Source organism: Giraffa tippelskirchi, chromosome 6 (genome assembly GCF_054371585.1).
Source record: "Giraffa tippelskirchi isolate mGirTip1 chromosome 6, T2T-mGirTip1v1.2.pri, whole genome shotgun sequence".
Taxonomy (NCBI): Eukaryota; Metazoa; Chordata; class Mammalia; order Artiodactyla; family Giraffidae; genus Giraffa; species Giraffa tippelskirchi.
Window position 1 is genome coordinate 96,817,519 of NC_137280.1, and position 22,770 is coordinate 96,840,288.

At 50.9% G+C, this 22,770-nt stretch overlaps 1 protein-coding gene across 2 annotated transcripts in view; it reads right to left on the reverse strand.

Annotated features, from left to right (window-relative positions):
• Positions 1 to 22,770, reverse strand: part of CELF5 (CUGBP Elav-like family member 5) — a 49,925-nt gene that overhangs the window by 22,105 nt on the left and 5,050 nt on the right. The window contains exon 2 of one of the 2 annotated variants that reach the window (XM_081499848.1): positions 9,240 to 9,322. In XM_081499848.1, the coding sequence (XP_081355974.1) occupies positions 9,240 to 9,322 (83 nt within the window). Of the gene's footprint in view, positions 1 to 779; positions 808 to 9,239; positions 9,323 to 22,770 lie in introns of those variants that run through there. The other variant, XM_081499849.1, reaches the window with a different exon arrangement.

The window sequence follows — 22,770 nt, forward strand, 5'->3', positions numbered from 1 at the left end:
ATCAGAGGAGTCTGCTGAACTGAAGTGACTAGAAGGAAGTGGTCAACACCTGCCATCACTGAAAGGCGCCTGGTTCCTCTCCACCAGGCCTGAGGTCGGAACAAGAGGGTCCCAGCCCCCCTCCCAAGTCAGTCTTGGAGTAGATCCCCACAGCCATTCGGAGGTACTTGATGATACTTGACAAGTGTTTTCTAATCACAACACAGCCGCCCAGCAAGTTTTCAGAGAGAGAGGCACAATTTTTATGCTGTTTTTTACGGATGTCAAAATCAAGGCCTGGAGAGGTATTTTTCTGCTCCCGCTCCCCTAGTGGGCCCCCCTCATCTGATATGCTCCCCCATTTCAAGTGTGTGTCTGAAGCATACATGGGCCTCCTCAATGTGAACTCAGCCTTGGGAGCCCCAGAACTCAAGGGGCTTCTGTTTCCCCTATCTTGGCCCCCAATTCCCCCAGCCCAATCCTCCTGGCACCCAACCACATCCTCAGAGGGACCCTGACCACCTGGGAAAGGCCCAACCACATCTCCCTTCCCCCACCACACACACATACACACAAACATACACATGCGCGCATGTGCGTGCACACACATCTCGGACCCTCTTCACCTGGGTACCACACCCCTCTAGCTGGAAGCCTGAGGAGAGATTATTTCAACCAGATGGGACCAGTTTCTGGGCTGAGGGCAGACTGAAGTGGTGAAGGGAGATGGGGGGGAGGGGGCACCTGGGCTCTAGTCTCCCTCTCCCCCACCTCTCCCACCCGCCTCCGCTGGCCCTCACCTCCTCCCCGCCTTCCAGCACCTTGGGCAGATGAGGATGGGGTTGCCATGGCAACGCTGATTCACCACACGGAAGCTGGCAATTGTTGTTGCCATGGAAACAGCCTCTTAGGGGTGAGCCCAGCTCCTGCCTTGCACAAAAGAGATATTTAAATATAATCTTCTGGAGATGGATGAGCCGAGGGAGGGAGCGACGGAGGAGGACCACAGGGAGGGAACCTGCCCCCATCAGGGCACCCTCCACCCTTACCCCGTTCTCTCGGCCTGGGTACCTGCTTCCCATCTCCCCCACCTGCTGCAGAGCCTGGGACCTTCCGCCCCCTACTAGGAGGCCCCTTCCCCCTCCTGGGTCAGCTCAGCGGGAGGGAAGGGGTCCTGGCCTGGCTCTAAGAAGCCTGGTGGGCATCCCCTTCCTCTCCAGTCCCCCACTCGAAAGTCGAGGTTCTGAGGCCCGGCCATCCACATCCCGCAGATCCGCGCCTCGCCTTACCCACCGGCCTAGAGATGCGCGCCAGGCTGGCATCCATGTGCCGCCGCCCGCCCGGCTGGCCCTGAGAGCATAGGCGCGCACACGCGCGCACGCTCGGGCTCCGCGCCTCCCTCTCCGTTCTCCGCGCCCAACGCCCAGGCAATCCGCACGCCAGAGGCCGGGCCCTGCCCGTGCTGCCTGCCCAAGACCGGAGAAGGCGTGCCGGGGAGAGTTGGGTCTCCCCTCACCCCACCCCTCCTGTCGCCCCTGCCCACCCATCTGGCTCTGCCCACCTCCTTCCGGCTCCTTCTCTCCATCTGTCCCACCAAGGTCTCTGCCGAATGCCCTTCCTGGCTCCTCTACCTTCCCTGGCTCCCCATTGTTGTATCATTTCCCTGCCCCCTCCCTCCCTCTTTACACTTATTCAACAACATTCTCATGTGCTTCAAGCTGAGTAATTCTGCAACCTCAGGGAGCATTCCACTAGTCAGGCAGTGGGGGAAACAGAAGAATATGCAAACACTTCCAGACTCATGGGGTCAAGTGCTGGGAGCGCCTAGAGCAGAGAACAGTGAAGAGCCAAAGGCTTTCCTGGAGATGCACTGAAGATGGAAAATTTGCAGTGGGTTTTAAAGTATGAATAGGAGTTCATGGCAGGGGGGGTGAGGAACAAATTGGAGCAATTCCTATGTCCATTGATTCATTTAATCTCCAAACAACTTTATGAAATTGAAACATGCCCCTTTTACAGATGGGCAAATCAAAAAGGGAGAGAAGAAAATCAGAAGCAGAGACCAGATCTCCTGCCAGTTTTCTCAGGGAGAGTGGGGGTTTCCAAGAACCCAGCCATCCCTCCAGCCAAGGATCAGGTGGACTAGGGCTCTGGGCGGGCATACGTTAAGTGACTGGAAGCCAGTACTTGCTCTGCCACCCAGCTCTTGATAAATGACTACAACCAAGCCATATACCATCGGGAAAATAGGATCCTTTGTGTCTGACTTATGTATATGAGAGATGAGGAAACTGGTGCCACTTCAGGGAAGGACTGCAGGAAGATCCTTTGGTAGACAGGCTGGGACCCCAAATATTCTCCTGGGTTTGCAAAGCTGTGCCTTTTGAAGGTGTGGGGGCCCAGAGAAAGCCCTGACTGGGTTGTTTCTGTATGGTGTGGAGGGGGTTGAAGCAGGTGGATCCCTATCTGGGCTGCCTGGGCTAGCATTCCATGCTCTTCCTCTCCCACCCAAGCCCCTCTCCTGTTCTAGATTCTGCCATGGCTCCCTGTTGCCCTTGGGGTGGAGTGCCAACTCCTCATCCTGGCATCCAAGGCAACTTTGTTGCTCTGTCCCAACCATTCCTGCCCCATTCTCCTCCCCCACCCTGAGGACAACGGACTGGAACACACCCCTGTGCACCTTATCCTTGCCCAACAAGCCCCTTGGAATGTAACCTCCCCCCGAAGACTTCCCCTCCATCCTCCCTGCTTCAGTTGCTTTGCCCAGTCATTGGCTTGATGACAGCATCTCCCCCTACCTCAGCACATATTCTGTTCCTCTTTTGGAGGGGTTCCCAGGGTCAGGGCTGGGGTGAGGGGCTCTAAGACCTCCTCCCGAGAAAGACCCAGCATAGGGTCCACAAGTGGCAAACGAGATGAGACAAGACAAGACCTATGGTTTCCAGACTCCTGTCCCGCAGGCAAGAGTGGGGCAGGCGTGCTGGGCAGAGTGCCCAGCACGGGAAGTAACCCAAGAGCTTGTGCCAGGCGTGTCTGAGCTGTCCCTGTTTCACGGGAGAACACAAGTTCGGGAAGAGACGTGACTGGCCAGACTCCCACAGCTCGACTCTCCTGGGACCATGAGTTCATTCATTCAGCTGTGTATTTGCCAAGTGCATGCTCAGCCTCTAGCATGTCCCAGCTCACAGGACCCTCAAAACATACCACAAACCCATTTTACAGATGAGGACACTGAGGCCTCGAAAGCCATATCCTGAGACACATGGCACCTCAGGGGCCTCCTGCTCATTCCCAGGACTGGCTTGACTCTGAGCCAAGTCATGAGATGTGGGGGTGGGTTCTGCAAACAGACCACCTCAGATACCCCTGTGTACACAGAAGGGGGTTCAAAGGATCAGGGAGGGGCCTGTGATGGGGGCTCACAGCGTGACAAACTCAAACTCATCCCTTTTCCAGAATGCTCAGATGAGCAGCATGGCTGCTGCCCGATCTGGCTCATCCCTCACTCCCAAGACCTTCACAAAGAAAGAGATAGTGTTGCCTCAAATGGCCACCCAGCCCCTTGCCATCCTCAAGGTGGGAGCTGGACCTGTTGCCTTTTGTCGCCGGAATGGGGCTTTCTTCCATCCCCAGGATTCCCACCCTGGGTTTGACAAGCCAGCAGAGAATCCCTGTGACAATCGGAGGCATCGGCCCTGTGTGGATTCCAGGGTCCTGTGGTCCATTTTGGGCTCTATTCTGGGATTCTGTTATTCATTGTAGGATCTTATTCCAGAATGCTGAGATTTGATTAAACTGCATCCCCCATGGACTCCGCTGTCACATTCGAGGTGGGAATTGGAAGGGGTGTGTGCACTTGCTGCAGACAACAGCACTGTCGGGGGGGGAGGAGGTGTCAGCTGTGCCAAGGTGGGGGAAGATGCACTGAGCTGGCAACCACCGGGACCACTCCCTCGTTCATCAAAAGATGAAGAGACAGAGGTGTCGATCCGTACTGTGTCCCCCAATACACACACATACACAAACACACACACAAACACACACACACATACAAAGGGATAGGAAAGGTGCTGGCTGTCTTTGTCTAACATGGCCCAGCCCAGGCCCCCTGTAACCCAGGAAGTGCGCAGGCATGTGCACCATGTGACCCTGCAGGGCAGGCTTTCTTCTGCAGCCAAGGCTCCATCCTCTGGCCTTGACACCTAGGAGGAGGCTTAGACTCCTGTGCTCAGACATGCTGACAGGCAAAGGGGCCTCCTGTCCGATAGACCCTATGTCTCCTTGTGCAATTAGTCAGCAAGTCTCCAGCTCTCCCTACTGTAAGACTGGATCCATTTCTGTGGGTGTTCTTGTGGAGGGAAGCTCACCCCCAAAATCAACCCCTTCTCTCATCAGAATAGGAAGACACACATAGTCAGGGATCCCAAACTCCTGTGTATGAGACTGACCCAAACGTGGCATGTGTCCACCCAGAGCAAAACACTGGCAAGGATCTCTGTGCCTTAACAGCAAAACTAGAAACAACTCACATGTCCACCAGCAGGAGGATGGATGAATAAATGGTGCACCCAGGCTATGGAATACCACACAGCAACGACAAAGCACAAAGCTACAAGGCATGATATTGAATCTCATCCTCATGGTAACAGAAGAAAAGCAAGGGGTGATTGCCATAAAAGTCAGAACAGTGGTTCCTCCAATGAGAAGAGAGGGGCTTGGGCTTGGGGACATGGGTCGGGGTGGTTTCTGGGTGCACAGTGGTAACAGGGTGCTTGCTTTATAGTCAGTTGGGTTGCATGCACTTTTCGCTAAATGTACAGTATTTTCCAAATTTTAAGAAAAAAAAATTTAAGCCAAGCCCCTCTGTCCCAGGATCCAGCTCTGAACCTCCCCTTTATTTACCAAACATCTGCCCTCACCTCCAGGGCGCAGGGGACAGCTTACAGCAAATTCAACCAGAGAAGCCACAGGTTCAAGGTCTGTGAAGCAGGGTGGGTGGAGCCATAGTGCTCACCCTGCTGAGTGACCTGGGACAAGTCCCCTCCTCTCTCACCACAATCTCCTTGCCTGTCACATGGGGCCAGAAGCAGACCCAGGGCCCTGCTGACATGACAGCTGGATGAAGTGCCCCCAAAGTGCTGGAAGACAATAATAATACCATGGAAACTGAGACTTGAGAGGAGAAGAGGTGGCTTGAGACCCCTAACCCCTCCTCAACTGTGAGCTGGTGTCAAAGAGAGACAGACAACTCCCTAACATAGATGTATGATGACCCTGCACCATGCTCCTGGGTCTAGAATGTTCTAGGTCTACGCTGTCGAACAGTCTAGAACATTCTAGATCTACACTGTCTAACGTCGTAGCTGATCCCTGATCTAGAATATTCTAGATTTTACACTGTTTAGGATGGTAGCCTCTAGCCACATGTAGCCAGTGGAAGTTTAAATTTATGTCTATTAAAATTAAATAACATTAAAAATTCCGTCCCTGAGTCACACTCACCCCTTTTCAAAGGCTCCATAGCCAAACGGAGCAAGTGTCCACCCTACTGGACAGCGGAGACAGAACATCCAGTAAATTCTATTGGATGGTGATAGCTCAATATGGGGATGGGCAAACTACAGCCCTTTTCTGCACCCCACTCCAGCCAGTTTTTGTCAATAAAGTTTTATTGGCACTTAGTCACACCCATTGTGATTGTTTTGTGCTTTCAACAGAGGCAACAGAGGCTGTATGGCTGGCAAAGCTGAAAACATTTGTTCTCTGATCCTTTACAGAAAAGTCTAAAAACTGACTCCATTCTTGGAAAAGCTCTGAATAGGTTTACAACAGCTTGAGCAAAGGAATCTACTTTTTCAACTGTCAATTTTATAAAATGCAACTCCACACTGAGCATCTCTGATAACCACTAAGTGTTCTGATTGAGAGGGATTGAGGGTGTGCAAGACACACCAGATTTTCAAACACTGAAGATGAAATAAAAAGAATGTGAACTATCTCATTAGTAAGTTTTACGTGGGCCCTACTGACAGCCTCTTGATAGGATTTTGGAGACAGTGGGTTGGAATAAAAGAAAGCATTAAAATTCATTTCACCTGTTTCTTTCTACTCTTTAAACGCTGCTCCTAGAAAAATCTAAATGCTGTATGTGGTATGCATTCTATATATTTCTCTTAGCACTGTTCTAGAACATTCACCGGCTCCTTATTCTCCTAAACAAGGTTCCTCAACCTCAGCACTGCTGATTTGGGCCTGGATCATTTTCTGTTGGAGGGAGCTGTCCTGTGCACTGTAGGGTGTGGAACCGCAGCCCTGGCCTCTACCCATGAGATGCCACGGTCACGATGATCACAAATGTCCTCAGACATTGCCCAGTGTCCCTGGGGGCAGTAAACTCCTTCCATTAGGTTCTCGTGCATTCTCACACTCAGCTTGCCAGGCACACTCCTGCCTCCACGTCTAAGTATGCCCCATGTTCACACCATCCCCATCTCCGACCACCCTCCCCATCACTCAAGACTAGGCTCCAACGCTTCCCCCTCCAGAAAGCTGCCCTGTTTGCCCTCCATGAGGTCATCACCACAGGTCACCTGGTTCTCCCTTGAGATGCTGTTCCTCAGTCACTCTTCCATCCAGCTGTTCATTTTGTGGTCACCCCCTGCAGTGAAGTGAATGGCTGTCCTCCCCAAAAATGTGTCCAGTACCTAACCCCTGCAATCTATGAGTGAGAAATGGTATGTTTATAGATGTAATTAAGTGACAGATCTGTGCACAAGGTCATCCTGGATTTAGGTGTCCAGGACTGGACTGGTGTCCTCATAAGAGAAAGGCGGTGGAGATGGCAGAGATGTAGACATGGAGGAGAAGGCCACCTGACAACAGAGGCAGGAATTGGAAGGATTACAGGCCAAGGATTGTCAGCGACCATGAGAAGCTGGGGCGGGGCAAGGGGAAGGGAGGAAAAACTAGTTCAAAGGAGATGCTGTGGGCAATTTGAGCTCTGCTGGGTATGGGGTACCTGAAGGAGTCACCAAGGGGCATCTCCTGTACACAGAACTGGTGAGAGCAGTGCAGCATCAGGCCTATTAAGTAGGTGCTTAATAAAAGGTTGCTGGCTGGCTGGCAGGACAGATATGGATGAAAGAATTGGATCCATGTGCTAGGAGAGTGAGCAGAGAGAGGAGGATAAAGAGCCCTGATGGGACTTCCCTGATGGTCCAGTTGCTAAGACTCCATGCTTCCAATGCAGGGGTCCAAGTTCTATCCCTGGTCAGAGAACTAGATCCCACATGCTGCAAGTAAAGATCCTGCATGTTGCAACTAAGACCCAGTGCAGCCAAATAAATAGATAAATACATAATTTTTTTTAAAAAAGATGCTGTGTCTTGCTCCTGGCTCACTCTCAGATCACATGTCCTGGGGGAAGCCAGTTGCCATGCTGTGAGGTCTCTCAGGTAGCAAGCACTGGGGAGATGCCCACAGAGAGGAGCTGAGGCCTCCAGCCAACAGCCACGCACTGGGCCAGATTTGCCAGCCACAGTCAGCTCTGGCTGTTGACTCTACTGCAACCTCAGGAGAGACCAGAAGCCAGAGCCATGCAGCCAACTCACACCCCAGTTCCTGACCCCTGGCAGCTGTGAGATAATGAATGCTGATTGAAGCCACTAAGTTGAGGAGTAATTTGTTATTTATTTTTATAAATATAAATCTTGGCCACACAGTGAGGCATGCAGGATCCTAGTTCCCCAACCAGGGACCGAACCTGTGCCCCCTGAAGTGGAAATGTGGAGTCTTAACCACTGGACCACCAGGGGAGTCCCTGAAGAGTAATTTGTGACACGTTGGGAGATGACTAATAGAACCCACAGAACTCCACTGTGCCCCTGGGTGCTACCAACGGACTTTCCCTCCAGTTTCCTGTTGGTTTGGGGAGCTGTTGGCAGAAGGTCCAAGTGAGGGAGAAGAGTGAATTCCAGATGGTGTTTGTTCACCTTTGCATATCCTGTCCCTTCTCCTAGCATGTCCTTCCTCCTCACCTTTCAAGTCTCTTCTCAAATGCCACCTCCTCGGTGAAGCCCTCAATGACCTCCTCTACAGTTGCTTCCCTCTACCCCACCACATTATACTCTTCTGGTGCAGAAAATCAGAGAGGTTGAGTTACTGATTCATTGTCACGTGGCAACAACAGGTGGAAACTAAACAAGGAGCCCACTGATGTGGCCGCCATAGCGTATGCTCTTGCTTCTGCCACTTCATCTTTCAAAGAGGGGCTCTTTGCTCTGCAAGGTAAGTTTGAGGCCACCCCCCAAACCTTTGGATGCTTGCTCAGAGTTGAGTCAAACTCATACCACAGCTTCTTGTTCCTGGCAGGTGAACCCCAGATGGTCCACTGTCAGCCATGTGGCATCCATGCTCCCAGCAGGAATGGCAAGATGCCACCCTAGCATCCTCTGAAGCCCCATGATACTGAAAGGCCCCTGAGATTTCTAGAGGGAAGGGCGACAACCCCTGCCCCCAAACTCATGGGGTGGGGTGCTACAGATATCACTGGAGACCCGGCTTGGCAGGCTGAGGGGGACCTTCCATCTTTTCCTGGGGGCAGGGACCTCCTGCTCACCCAAAGAGGACAGGGCTGACAGGAGAGAACAAGCAGGCCCAGAGCCTGGGCCAGCCTCCCCTGGGGAGGATGTCACATAAGGAGCCATAGCTTTACTTGCTCCATAAGGACAAGAGGAAAGAAAATCCCCTCCCTTCCTATGGTGAGAGGTAGGTAGGGTCTAGTCTCCTCCCTGAGGCCCATAAGGCCCTGAACATCTGCCTCCATCCCCTCCTTGCCCTCCCCTCCTCCCTCTCTCCCCCTCGCTCTCTCTGCTCCAGCAAAGCGGCCCTCCTGGCTGTTCCTCCAACACACCAGGCACCATCCTGCCCCTGGACCTTTGCCCCTGCTGTCCCTCTGCCTGCTAATGCTTCTTCATCCTCCAATGACACTCTCATGTGAAGTCAGGTGCCCTCGTGCAGTGTACCTCCACAACCACACACAACCACCCTGACATGAAGTATACATACAGCCTGGGATGCAGTTAACACACAAGAAATGCCCATCCGGGTGATGATTTCTGTGTCTCTGCTCTGTTCGTCTCATTGTGAGTTCGGAGGCAGATGAGCTTCACAGCTGATCCCAGGAAGGACCTTAGCCTTCCTCAAACTGACAGCATCCCCTCCATCTGCCCCTTCACTTCCCAGCACCATCCAGCACTTACCCCGGGCAAGGTCTTCTGTTCGTGCAGGGCAGTCTGAGCTTTGATGGCAGAGTCCCTGGCACAGTAGGTGAGAAAGGCACAGCCTGGAGGGGAGAGAAATAGAGGTGTTAGGAGAAAAAGAGGCTGTGCACCCATGTTCACAGGAAGTTCCACTGTGAACCACTCACAGGAGATCCATAGAGTCAGATGCACAGAGATAGAAAGTAGATGGTGGGGGCCAGGGGCTGGGGAAGGGGATGGGGAGTCAGTGTTTAATAGGGACAGAGTTCCAGTTTGGGAAGATGAGAAAGTTCTGGAGATGGATGGTGGAGATGGTTGCACAACAATGGGAGTGTTCTTAAAGCCACTAATTTCTGCACTTAAGAATGGTTAAAATGGCAAACTTTGTTATGTGTATTTAACCACAATTTTTAAAACTTAGGAAATAAAAGGAGGACAAGTGATTAAGGTGGTAAATTTAAATTATGTGTTTTTCACTATAATTTTAAAAATAGAGAAAAGGAGGCTGGAGCCCCCTTTGGGGTGGGGCAGTTAGGAGTAGCTCAGCTCTCCCTTCCCATACCCACACTTCCCAAAGGGTGAGACGGGAAAGGCAGTGAGGCGAATCAGCTGTTAATTAAATCGGTGGCTGATGCTAAAAAGAGGGGTGAGGTGGTGGAAGGGGAAAGGGGCAGAGATGCCGCCCCAGGGAGGAGGATGGTGAGGGGCATCAGCAGCCACAAGGAACCAGAAGAGGCCTCAACACTGGAGTGAGGAGCACAGTGACTGCCACTAACCAACTCTGTGGCCTCGGATGGCCCGCTGCACCTGTGTGGGCGCCTCAGTTTTCCCCATCAGAACGGATACTCTGAGGGTGCAGTGGAATGGACCAACCTAGGAGCGGGGGCGGAGCTAGAGGGGTGGGGTGTGGCGTCAAATGAAAGGACCAATCAGGAGAGTCAAGGGGAGGGGCCGGCTCTAAAGTGGTCCAGAGCCGGGGTGTGATTGGAAGACGTCCTGAGTGGGGGCAAGGGGTGCGAGGCATAAGAGCCATAGAGACAAGAAAGGTTGAAAGACAGAGACAGAAGAGAACTGAGCAGAGGGAGGCGCCCAGAGAAAGGCCAATGAGATTAAAGATATTTTAAAAGATTTTGCGGGGTGGAGGATGCAGGCAGGTTCTTTGGGATGGACACAGGGATCCGGGCCTCAGAGCTGGGTTTGCCTCTCTAACCCCAGGGGACCTCAGTTTCACTGACTGAAATGAGACCATCGTTGGCTGCTCTGATGCTGTCGAGTCCTGGGTCCTCTACCCCCAGCTCCCTTCCCATGGTCTCGCAGCTTCCCCCGACGGGGACCCCCTGTGAAGAGCCCCTGGGAACAGCTCTGGGGGCACCACTTTCGCCCCAGGCTAGAGTTAATTAAAGCTGCGTCCTGCTGGGCTGCGCTCACTTTGCCGGCTGCTCCCACCAGCTGGGCCTGGTGGTGGGGAGGAGTCTCTGACCCAGGCCCGAGAGGTGCCCTGGGGCCCTGGGGAAGGGGCACCAGGCAGAGCTGAGGGCAGCTTGTAACATTCATTTTTTAAAAAATTGTGTTGGGAATGTAAAATGGTGCGGCGGCTGTGGAGAACAGTTTGGCAGTTCCTCAAAAAAGTTAAACATAGAATTACCATATGATCCAGCATTTCCACTTCTGGGTATATATCCCCAAAGAACTGAAAGCAGGGACTCGAAAAGATATTTGCACACTAGTGCTCATACCAGCATTATTCAGGACAGCCAAAAGATGGAAACAACCCAAATACCCGTCAATAGATGAATGGATAACAAAACGCTGTCCATCTATACAAGGACCACAAAGAAAGGAGATTCTGACACCTGCTACAACATGAATGAACCCTGCAGACATGATGCTCAGTGAAATAAGCCAAACACAGAAGGACAAATACAGTATGATTCCACTCAAAGGAGGTCCTAGAGAAGTCAAATCCACAGAGAGAAGGAAGTAGATGGGGGGGGCCAGGGGCTGGGGGAGGGGATAGGAAGTCAGTGTTTCATGGGGACATAGTTTCAGTTTGGGAAGATGAGAAAGTTCTGGATCGTGGGGATGGTTGCACAACAATATGAATGTGCTCAGTGCCAGTGAGCTGTGGACTTAGAAATGGTCAAGATGGCAGATTTTGCTATGCATATTTTACCAGAATAAAAATTTGTAATGGGAGATATTACAAACACACCCTCTTTATATATTGTGTGTGTTTATCCTTTTTTGGTTATATTTAATATCCATATCTTCTCCCAATACACGTCTTCCTGCCTTTTTTTTTTTTTTTGGTGTTTCTGTTTTCTGAATTGAATCTCCAGGGCCCTCAAGGAATGCAGAGGCACTAAGAAAATAGCCATAAGGCCTGAGAGACATTAGGCATGGATGGAAAGAAACTGGGAGGTATAAAAGAGGGGCAAAGCCTTTTCTCCTTGGGTCTTTTCTTGCCTGTGGAGCCCTATATGCAGAAGACAGAGTGTGCCGGCTCTAGGAGGGTAGGTTATACCTGAACAACCTTCCACCAGCCTGTGGGTCTGTCTGGAAGGCTTGCAGCCAGATAGAGGGAAAACAACAACAAAAAACACGCGAACCGCTGTCCCTGGTACTGAAATGTCTCCTTGTTTTCTTGGCCCTGGCTCTTCCCAGCCTCTTAGCTTCTTTTTCTAACTGGTGAAAATGTGTCATATTTACCCATTTCTTGATAAACAGAGCCTTGAATTTCAGTTTATATTAGGGCTGAATTGTTTCCCTTCTCCATCAACTCAACTCATTCTCCTAATCTCCAGGACCTCAGAACGTGATCTTATTTCGTTGCAGATATAATAGTTAATTAAGGTGAGGTCATACTGGAAGTAGGGTAGACCCTAATCTAATAGGACTGGTACCCTTATAAAGGGGGAAAACTTTGATCCAGAGACAGGCACACAGGGAGAATGGCATGTGAGAATGAAGGCAGAAATCTGGATGATATATTGACAAGCCAAAGAACAGCAAGGATTTCCAGCACCACCGGAAGCTGGGAGATTTGGATCAGATTCCCAGTCACAGGCTCAGAAGGAGCTGGCCCTGCCAGCAACACCTTGATCTCAGACTTCTGGCCTCTAGCACTGTGAGAAAATACATTTCTGTTTTTTAAGCACATTATTTCGGCAGCCCTAACAAATAAATACAGTTCCCAATGAATACAGACCTCTAATGATGTCAAAGTTCCCTAAATTTTTTCTTTATTATTATTATTTGCCACACTGCACAGTATGTGGGATCTTAGTTCCCTGACCAGAGATCAAATTCAGGCCCCTTGTATTGGAAGTGTGGGGTCTCAACCACTGGACCACCAGGAAAGTCCCTAAAGCTCCATAGTTTTTAATGCTAAGTCCCTAAAGCTCCATAGTTTTTAATGCTAATAAGTTTATACTCAATATTGATTCATTTAATCCTCACAACAACCCCACTAAGGAGCTGTTAGCATCGTCTTCGCTCTGCAGATGAGGGTTGTGGTACCAAGAAGGGAAGTGACTTGCCCAGGGTCACACAGTGGAACATCAGAGGCACCGCAAACTGTGTGCTAACCACTTGGATACACTACCTGGAAATTGCATCTTTTCTAAAAATTTCTCCTAGGGCCTATGAGAAGGACCACAGGCCCTTGCTTTACCTTGTCCTGAAAGGAACCTTAAAATAGTGTTACCTTTCTGAGATGATTTGGGGCTGGATCTAATGGTGAAGAGGCCATGGAGCACATTTCAGTTGGGGAATGGGGGTCTGGTTTGCTGTGTCCTAGTCCTAAAGCGACCCTCCCAGGGAACTCTCAGTCCAGCCAATGCCCATAATGAGTGAGCCTCTTCTCAGAGATTCCAGCCCTGGTTACCCTCACCCCACACACCAGACTTGTCCATGGTAAGAGCGTGTATGTTAGTTTCTCAATCATGTCCAACTCTTTTGTGACCCCATGGACTGTGGCCCACCAGGCTCCCCTGTCCATGAGATTTCCCAGACAAGAATACTGGAGTGGGTTGCCATTTCCTTCTCCAGGGGATCTTCCTCACCCAGGGATAGAACCTGGGTCTCCTGCATTGTAGACAGATTCTTTACCATATGAGCCACTAGAGAAGCCCTATGATAAGAGTAGGGCCAGGTATTCAGCAAAACACACCCCAAGCCCCATTCTGGCCAAGTTCTGGGGTTCTGTAGAGGTGGGGTGAGTCAAGAGGGCAGCCCCACCTCCAAGAACCAATTGCCTAAAAGGCTCAACCCTATGATTTCCTTCACACCCATCCCTGTTTTCAAAGTCTGGACAAAGGTTGACCTCTTGACACCCAAGGTGGAGCAGGGACTAATGTTGGGGGGGGGAATCTTTGGGAAACAAGATATTTCCTCAATGTAAGAAAGCTGTCTACCAACTGATCCATCTCATCATGGTGCTCTTTGTAGGGAGGGAGCTCCCTGTCACTGGGATTAAGCAAGCAGCAGATCCCTAGAGAGGAAATTTCTTTGCTAGGAAATCCTGAGGATCCCTCCTCTCACCAAGATCCTCTGTTCTCTGCTCCAAGATCAGAGCTTTTGGGATTTCAAAAATCAAAGTTGTAACAATGATAGTAATAATTGAAGTCCAGTGAGTGCCAAGCATCTTACAGGGACATCACTCATACAAACCTTTTGAACCCTCAGCCTAGCCCAAAAGAATTGATACCATTGTATCCATCTTTCTCCTCATTTTAAGATGAGGAAACTGAAATACCAGACAGACATTGAGTTGTCTGCCCAAAGTCAGACAGAGGTGGGATTTGAACCCTTGAAGTTTAACCCCAGTCCTAACACTTTTGCACCACAATATCCCCCATTATTATAAGATAATGATAATAGTAGCAGTAAACAGCCAATTCACTGAGCCCTTAGGGCAGTCGCTGTCCTGGGTACTTTACTTCACGCCCCTCTTTTCTCTGTAGGAATCCTGTAGGGGGTGGGTGTGATGCACTGCATGGAGGAATTGAGGTTCAGAGAGGTAAAGTGACTTGCCTATAACTGCACGGCACATAAGGGGTGGGGATGGACTTTGAAGCCAGGAATATCTGATGCCATGGGCTTCCCTCCCATCCACTGCATCTCTAGGGTTTTGGTCCTTGGAGTAGAGTGGCAGAAGCACCCAATTCTACCATCTTCCCTAAAACTCACTTCAAACCTTTCATACTTCAAGACAAAGGTGGCCTTAAGTGTTTCCATGAAAAGACCCTTGTGGGCCATGGACAATCTAGACACCAATTGTTTGATGCACGGATAAACTGAATCATTAATGCTACAGGCCTCCCAAAAGTGGAGCCCCAGGGTTACCCCGCAGAGCCTTCAATGGTGGGGAGAAGAGTGCCCACCTTATAGATAGGAGACTGAGGTTCCCAGTGGCCCAGGTCATCCACAGAAATGACAGGGCTGGGACTTAAACCCATATCTGCATGACCCATGACAAAGGGCTCTTCCCCCAGCCCACAAGGATGCTCCTTTCTCCAGCCCTGGAGATGCTCCTCTCTGAGAAAGGGAGCAAAAGTGGCCATGGTCCCTCCACAGCAACAGGTCTCTGTTCAGCTGGGGCTCTGGGAAAATACTTTGACAGATGGGTGATGCTAAGGCTCCCAGGTTGGGTAGAGACAGAGATGGACACATCTCCCTGTGTGTATCAGCCTGGGAGACAGAGTGAGGGATACAGAGCTGAGGGAAGCCCAGAAGATGAGGAGCATCTTCAGGCACTCAATGGTGATCCTCCTAGAAAAGATACATCCACTCCAGGAACCCGTGAACGGGATCTGATCTGGGAAAAAGTTCTTTGCAGATGTAACCAAAGATCCTGACATGAGGTCATTTTGGACAGCTAGGTGGACCCCAATCCAATGCCAAGCATCCTTATTCGAGACAGAAGAGGAGAGACAGATGGAAGGACAGGGGAAGATGAAAGCAGAGACTGGACAGATGCAGACACAAGCCAGGGGGTATGTGGAGCCTCCAGAAGCTGGAAGAGGCCAGAGGGACCCTCCCTGAGCCTCCAGAGGGAGCAGAGCTTTGATCTCAGACTTCTGACCTTCAGGGCTAAGAATCTGTGGTCATTTGTAACGGCCACCTCAGCAAACCAGTATAGATGGGAACCCAGGAGGAGAAGCGGTTTGGAAGGAAGATGCGGAACCCAGTTTAAGCCCTGCTGAATCTGAGGGTTTGCAGGTCTTTATGGGAAGGACCCTCCAGGACTGACTAAAACCCCCCCCAAGTGGCCCAGGAAGATGTACCAGCTGTGTACATGGAGCCAAGCTCTGCTGAAGCCCCTGCCTCATTATCCCTGGAGCTTCACACTGCTTTTATCCTCACATTACAGGTGAGTGAACCCATGCCCAGAGATGCTGAGCCACTTTCTTGATGTCACACAGCAAGTTGGAAACAACCCTTGCTACTAAAGGCAAACTGGGGGTGGCTAAAGGGCTTCTGAGTCCCAGAAAATTCCACAGCACTGGGGATGACTTAGGTCTTGGGAGCTTAATACACTGATCTAATGAACTAAAAAAAAATTGTTTTAAAGACAAAAACGGAATTCCCTGGCAGTCCAGTGGTTAAGACTCTGTGTTCTCACTGTGGAGGGCCTGGGTTCAATCCCTACTCAGGGAACTAAGATTCCACAAGCCATGCAGTGTGACCAAGAAATACACAAAACAAACAAAACACCACCAAGAAAACACAAAATAAACTCAAAAAAAATGAAAGGAAAATTCATATCTCTCATGTTCAGGCATAAGTCTGGGATTTTTGTCACTTCCCAGGGAGTCTGACAGGTCTAGGGACTGATCCCTATGGACACTGGTGGTGTCCCTGTCTGCATCCTGACCCCGGATACACCCCACACCTGGCCTCTCGCTGACCTGCCTTTGAATTTGCCATTTCTTTGGTCCACACACCCTCGCCCTCATCTTTACCTGGCTCATTTCTCCTCAACCTGTAGGTCCCAGCTGAGTCACTCTTCCTCCAGGAAATCTCCCCATCCCCGAATGATGCTGGGGCAGGAGGGTTGGCGACAGGTAGTGTCTATGTCTGGAGAAGGAAATGGCAACCCACTCCAGTGTTCTTGCCTGGAAAATCCCAGGGACGGCAGAGCCTGGCGGGTTGCTGTCTATGGGGTCACACAGAGTCAGACACGACTAAAGCAACTTAGCAGCAGCAGAAGCAGCAGCAGTGTCCATGTCACTGATGTGTCCCCAGTGCTCAGCGTTGGGCCCAATACACACCACGTGCCCAGTAAGAATCTGGCCACTGTACATGGTCTCCATCCTTGTCCAGCCCTACCTGGACTGCTCATTTCTCCTCCCCACTGGTCCTCGGCTCCGCCCTCCTCCCCACATTCTGTCCTCCCCAGAGAAGCCACGAGAGGGCGCCCGGGAGCGCCTGAGTCAGGCCCCGCCCCTCCTCTGCCCACAGCCCTCCGGGGTTCCCACCTCCCTGGGGTAAAAGTCCAAGTCCTTCCACAAGGCCCTGCACAACTAGCTCCTTCCTCTCCCTGCCCTCCCCTCCTTCCTCTCTCCCTCTCGCTCACTCTGCTCCAGACACACAGGCCTCCTGACTGTTCCTCCACACACCAGGAATGGTCCTGCCCCAGGGTCTTTGCACGAGCCATTCTGGGATATATTTTCCCTCTGATCTCTGCACGGTTTACTCTCTTACTTAAGGTCTTGGCTCAAATGTCACCTCCCCCAGTGAAACCTCCTTGGAGCACTCCGTTTCAAATGACAGTCCTCAAACATGCCCCCCCCCCGCCCCGTTCTATATTTTCCAGTGCCCTTAGAACCATCTTAAATGTCACATTTTTTTTTCTTGTTTCTCCCCTACTGAAATGTCACTCCAAGAGGATGGGAGAGGGGGTTGTTCAGTTTTGGGCCCCTAGTACCTAAATAGTGTCAGGCACACAGTAGGTGCTCAGCAAATACTGACTGCAAAATGAATGATTTTGCTTCCAAGATGACCTGCTAATATCAAGACCACCTTGTGGGCAACGACCCCATTTGATTTGTTTTCCTGCCTCCCCTCCCCCACCATGCCCAGCATGGGGTCAGTTGGTATTTCCCAAGCACCGATCATGTGCCAGCTGTGCTGGGAAAACAGAAGCAGGAAAGACAACCTGTTTCATTTCTCTCTGATCACCAACATCTCCCCTCTCCAGCCATAACCAACTGTGCGAACCCCTCATCTCAAGCCCTTTTGATCCCACCCCCTCACCACACACTGGCACCCCTGATTCTAGTTCTTTAAATTCAGCTCGAATCTGGTGACTAAAGATGGGATCTAACCCTGCCCAATGCCTTCCTGCTGTGTGCTCTAGGGCCAGCCACTTAACCTCTCTGAGCCTCCACTTTCTCATCCATAAAATCACAACATCATCCATTCAGCACTATAGGCGACACTCCCGTCTGTTGTGGGGCCACCTCTCCACCACCCCTGCCCCTGGCTGCCCTCTCCACCTCCTCCTCCATCCTCTCATCCTGAAGCTGTCCCCCACTTCACTGGGAACAGAGGGGCTGATGGACCCCACTCCCCTATTCACTGTCCCTCTCTCCACTTATGAACTCATTGGCTCCTGTCCAGGAGGGCAAGACCAAGGACCCAGTGCTCATGCCTCATCAGGCACACTGTTCTAGCCTGACCTCCTATCTCCTTGCCTGCTGCTCCTTAGCCTCTGTTGCTGCCTGCTTCTCTGTCTCCACTTTACAAACAGGGCTTCTCAGGGTTCATGTGGACCTATGACTTTGTGCCTGCACCCATGTCAACTCCTCCCATGGATTTAGTCACCATCACTGCACCAGTGGTTACTCCATCAGGGCACCCACCCATCCATCCACCCATTCATCTGTCCATCCACCCATCCACCTGTCCATCTATCCATCCACCTGTCCATCCATCCATTCATCTGTCCATCCATCCATCCATCCACCTGTCCATCCATCCATTCGTCTGTCCATACACCCACCAACCATCTGCCTGTCCATCCAGGTATCTACCTGTCCATCTACCATTCACTGGTCCATCCACCTATTCACCTCATCCACCCACCCATCCATCCATCCATCTGTCCATCCTTTTATCTATCCATCCATTCACCCATCCATCTATACATTCATTTATCATCCATTCATGTATCCATCCATCATTCACTCATTTACCCATTCATCCATCTACCATCAAGCTATCTCTCCATCCAGCCATACATCTATGCATCTACCCATCCACCTGTTGAGTTTCAGGCACTCACTGTTCTGGGCACTGGCGACATAGCAGTGAACACAAAAGGCAAAAATACCTCATTTTAATAGGGCTTCTAGTCTACTGGGAGGAGAGAAACACAAATAAAATAAATAAACTCTACGGTACATCAGAAGTTTTCATTTTCACAGAGGAAAAAAAAAGGAAGCAGGGAAGAGGGATGTGGAGTGTTGGAGAGTGGCTGAGATTATAAATCAGGTCCACAGTGTGGCTTCACTGAGAAGGTGGGGTTTGCAGAGGATGAGGGAGGAAGTGTGGTCCAGACAGCAGGCACAGCCTGTGCAAAGGCCCTGGGGCAGGACCATTCCTGGTGTACTGAAGGAACAGCAAGGAGCTTGTGTGTCTGGAGCAGAGTGAGAGAGGGAAAGAGAGGGAAGAGGGGAGGGGCAGGTCATAAAGGGCTTTGTAGGCTATGGGGAGGACTTTGGGTTTTACACTCAGGCAGGTGAGAACCCTGGAGGCCTGTGAGCAGAGGAGGGGTGGGGCCTGACTCAGGTGCTCACAGGGATCTTCAGCTTGCTGGGAGAAGTTCAGACTGTGGCAGGTGAGGGTGGGAGCTGGGAGACCAGGGGAGAGGAGACTAAGCTAGTCCAGGGGGTGATGATGGGGTGGACAAAGGAGTGGGGAGACATGAGTGGACTGGAGATGTTTAGAAGGCAGAGCCATCAGGAGGGAGGGATAGAGGAGCAGAAGTGTGAGACAGGGAGAGTCTGGGTGACTCCAAGTTTCTGTTCTGACACAGTGAGGGCTTGTCTCCATGACACCACACTGACCACCAACTGCTCAGGCCAGAATGTTAGTGTGATCCTAGATCAGGGTCCCCCTCAGCACTGCTGACATCCAGGCTGGGTCATCCTCTGTGTGTGTGTGGAGGGCTGTCCTGGGCACTGTGGGGATGGAGCAGCACCCCTGGCCCCACCCACAGCCAGCAGCCCCCTCAGTCATGACCACCACAGATATCCCCAGACATTTCCCAGTGTTCCCTGGTTAAGGATCGCCCTGGGTGAGGCCTACTTCACCAGATTCCTCCCTATTAGATCCCACCAAGAGATGACGATTTGACTTTTTAAATCACTGCACATCACCACTCTTAGGACTGCTCAACATTCTGTCCACTATCTCACAGTGCATCTCGCTCCTCTTGGTCACACAGTAGGTCTGGTTCACTCAAAGGTGGCACATAGCAGGGACTCAAAAAAAAAAAACCAGTTGAGGTTGAGAGAAGGGGTGGGTAAGTAGGTGAACAAACAAACTTGCAGCCCTGCCTAACCATACGGGGCAGCTCTAGATGACGACAAATTCCTTCCAGCATAGACATTGCTGTGATTAACTTGCTGTGTGTCCTTGGGGAGGTGCTCTCCCCTCTCTGAGCCTGCACTTCCCACATATATCATGTTGCTCTGGAGACCCCTAGCTGGGGCGAGAACGACTCCTTGGGTCCCTCCTCCTAGCAGAGGGTCAGGGACAAGGATGTGATGAGTGCCCCCTTCTCACCTCTTGGATGTGGGGAACTCCACCCCCAAAGGCTGCTGGGGGAAGCGAGAGGACTGGTGAGGGAGCTCACACAATCTACTCTCGTGGCACCTCCAGGCAAGTTGTCACCTTTCAGAAGCTCCTCAGAGGAGCTGAGCTCAACTGTGGTGGCAGAAATGTCCAGCCACGTTCTGGGACTCTTTGTGCCTTAGTTTTCCCACCTCAAAAACGGAGGATGCAAAGTTTACTTCCCTCAGATTCAGAGCTCCCTAAGGGACCCTGACCTTCCCCTACCCACAGCCCTCCAGGGCTCCCACCAACCTACCTGAAAAAGCTCAAAGTCCCCTCCCTGTCCTCCCCTCCTCCCTCTCTCCTGCTGGCTCACTCTGCTCCAACCCCGTTCTCCCATCACTGCAAACTCATTCTGACCTCAGGACCTTTGCACATGCCATGTCCACTTCCTGGAATGCCTTTTTCTTGGCTTTAGAACAACAGCTTTCTCATTTGCCATGCAGGGCTCATCCCAGATGTTGCCTCCTGACATCTTTGGTCACCTGCAGTAAGTTGTCACCCTTCAACACACATCCCTCTTCACTTCCTCCATAGCAACTTGCTCCTACCCAAGTCTTACCTGTTTGCTCATTTAATGTCAATCCCTCTTCTCCCCCAGATTGATTTGTGTCCTCCCAAACCAGGCACAATGCCTGGCACACCCCAGAGACTGGACAGATAGTTGTTAACTGTCTGGCCACCTGACCATTTATTAACACCAATGATGTGCAAGACACTATTGACAGGGATTGCATTAACCCTGTCATTATTTGCATTCTACAAATTAATGTTAATTCTTACAACTACTCTGTAAGAGAAGTCTAGATACTCCTTCTCTTTTACAAGTGAGGATGGTAAGGCTCAGGAAAGATAAGGTGGTTTGTCCAAGATCACACAGAAATGAAAAGCAGAGTCAGGAATAGAAACAAAGCCTCTTGGGCTGCAAAGCTGATGGTCATTCCCACTCACCTGGTGGGGATGAAGGTGGTAAATGTTGAGGTATCCACCAATCCATCCACTCACCTATCCATCCACCCATCTACCCATGCATTCCTCCATGCATTCACCCATCTTCCATGCATCCATCCATTTCTCCATCCTCCCATCCATCCATCCACTCACCTAGTCCATTCCTCTATGCTTCTATTCCTCCATTCCTCTATCATCTCTCTACCCAACCATCTTTCCATCTATCTATCCATCCATCCATTCCTCCATCCATCCATCCATCTATTCATCCACCCATTCACTCACCTACATATCTATCAATCCATTCAGCCTTTCATCTACCTACCCACTCTTGCATCCAGCAATCCACTTATCCACCCACCAAGTCATCGCCATCCATCCATTCATGCCTGCAAACATCTACATATCATCTGTTGGCCAGGCCACCCCCCACCACATCCAAGCACCCCCTCACCCTCTTATCTTCTCCTTCCCTTAGGCCTTTGTTCATCCACATGCTCCACTTCAAAATGGTGGACAGGACACGGTCCCTACCCTCACAGAACTTACATGTCAGTGATGATCACCATGACCCCAGATCAACAGGACTATTGCTAGGTCAATGTCTTCCAAACCTAGTAGTCCCTCCCTCTGGCCCTGGTCACCTTCAAGGAGAACGGGCAAGCCTGGATGGCTTTCACCTTGAGTCTACATCTCCACAATCACATCTCTTTCTCTACTTCCCTTATTTCTCTTCCAAGATGGGTCAAGTCTCAGGCTGGGAGGTGTGACACCTAACTATATTGCTGTGTGACTTGGGTGTGGGTGTTGCCTGTCTCTGAGCCCCAATTCCTTGTCTATCCACGTGTGTGTGTGTGGGGGGGGAACCTGGTTCTCTAAGAACCATTGTGACCTAAGCATGTGTCTGTTTATTTGTGTCCCTTTCATCCCACACTGTGAGCCTCACCACAAGGGGAGGCTTCTGTTGTATCTACCCAGGTGTGTGAGAAGTGTGCATATCACAAATAAGGCTGGGAGGCTGGAAAGAGGCTGATGGTAGCAATGACAGTTAACAGGACATGAAGCTCTCTTCCCACACAGGTCTGAGCTCCTCCTCTGCTCTAAATTCTTCCATGGCTCCCCAGCGTTCTCAGTAAAGATCCAAGCTCAGTCCAGCATTAAGAGGCTCTTCAGGGTTGAGTCCATGACCTCAAGGTTGACTCCCTGGCCTCAACTACCCTGCCTCATCTAATTCCTCCTTGACTCCAGCTGTGCTCCTTCACACCTCCAGGCCTTTGCAAACCAGTTGCCTCTGCCCACATTCACAAGGACAGAGACATTCACCTGGCTGACTCACTGCTGTGTTTCATATCCACCATAGGGCTCGGAACACAGAAAGTGCTTCTGTGAATAAGTACATGAAATACTTTCTCCACCTGGCAAGTTCCTATTTACCCTTCAAAGCCCCAGTTTTAATCCCCCTCCTTCACCAAGCTGGATTCCCTAGGCAGAGCCTTCAACCCCCTATCCAGTTCTCTCAACATTGCATCCCTTCCCTTTGAAACACCCTGACCATTCCAGCTGTAGGTGCCAATGTGTAGCTGTGCTCATTACGGGGGCTCAGATCTCTCTTGCCTAGTACAAGGCCCCAGAAGGCTTTCAGGAAGTGTTGGTTAAATGAATGAGTGTGGTCCTACTGAGTGCTCCTAATGGCCAGGGTCTCATCACAGGGTTTAAAGAGAGAGTAGATGTCATCAAA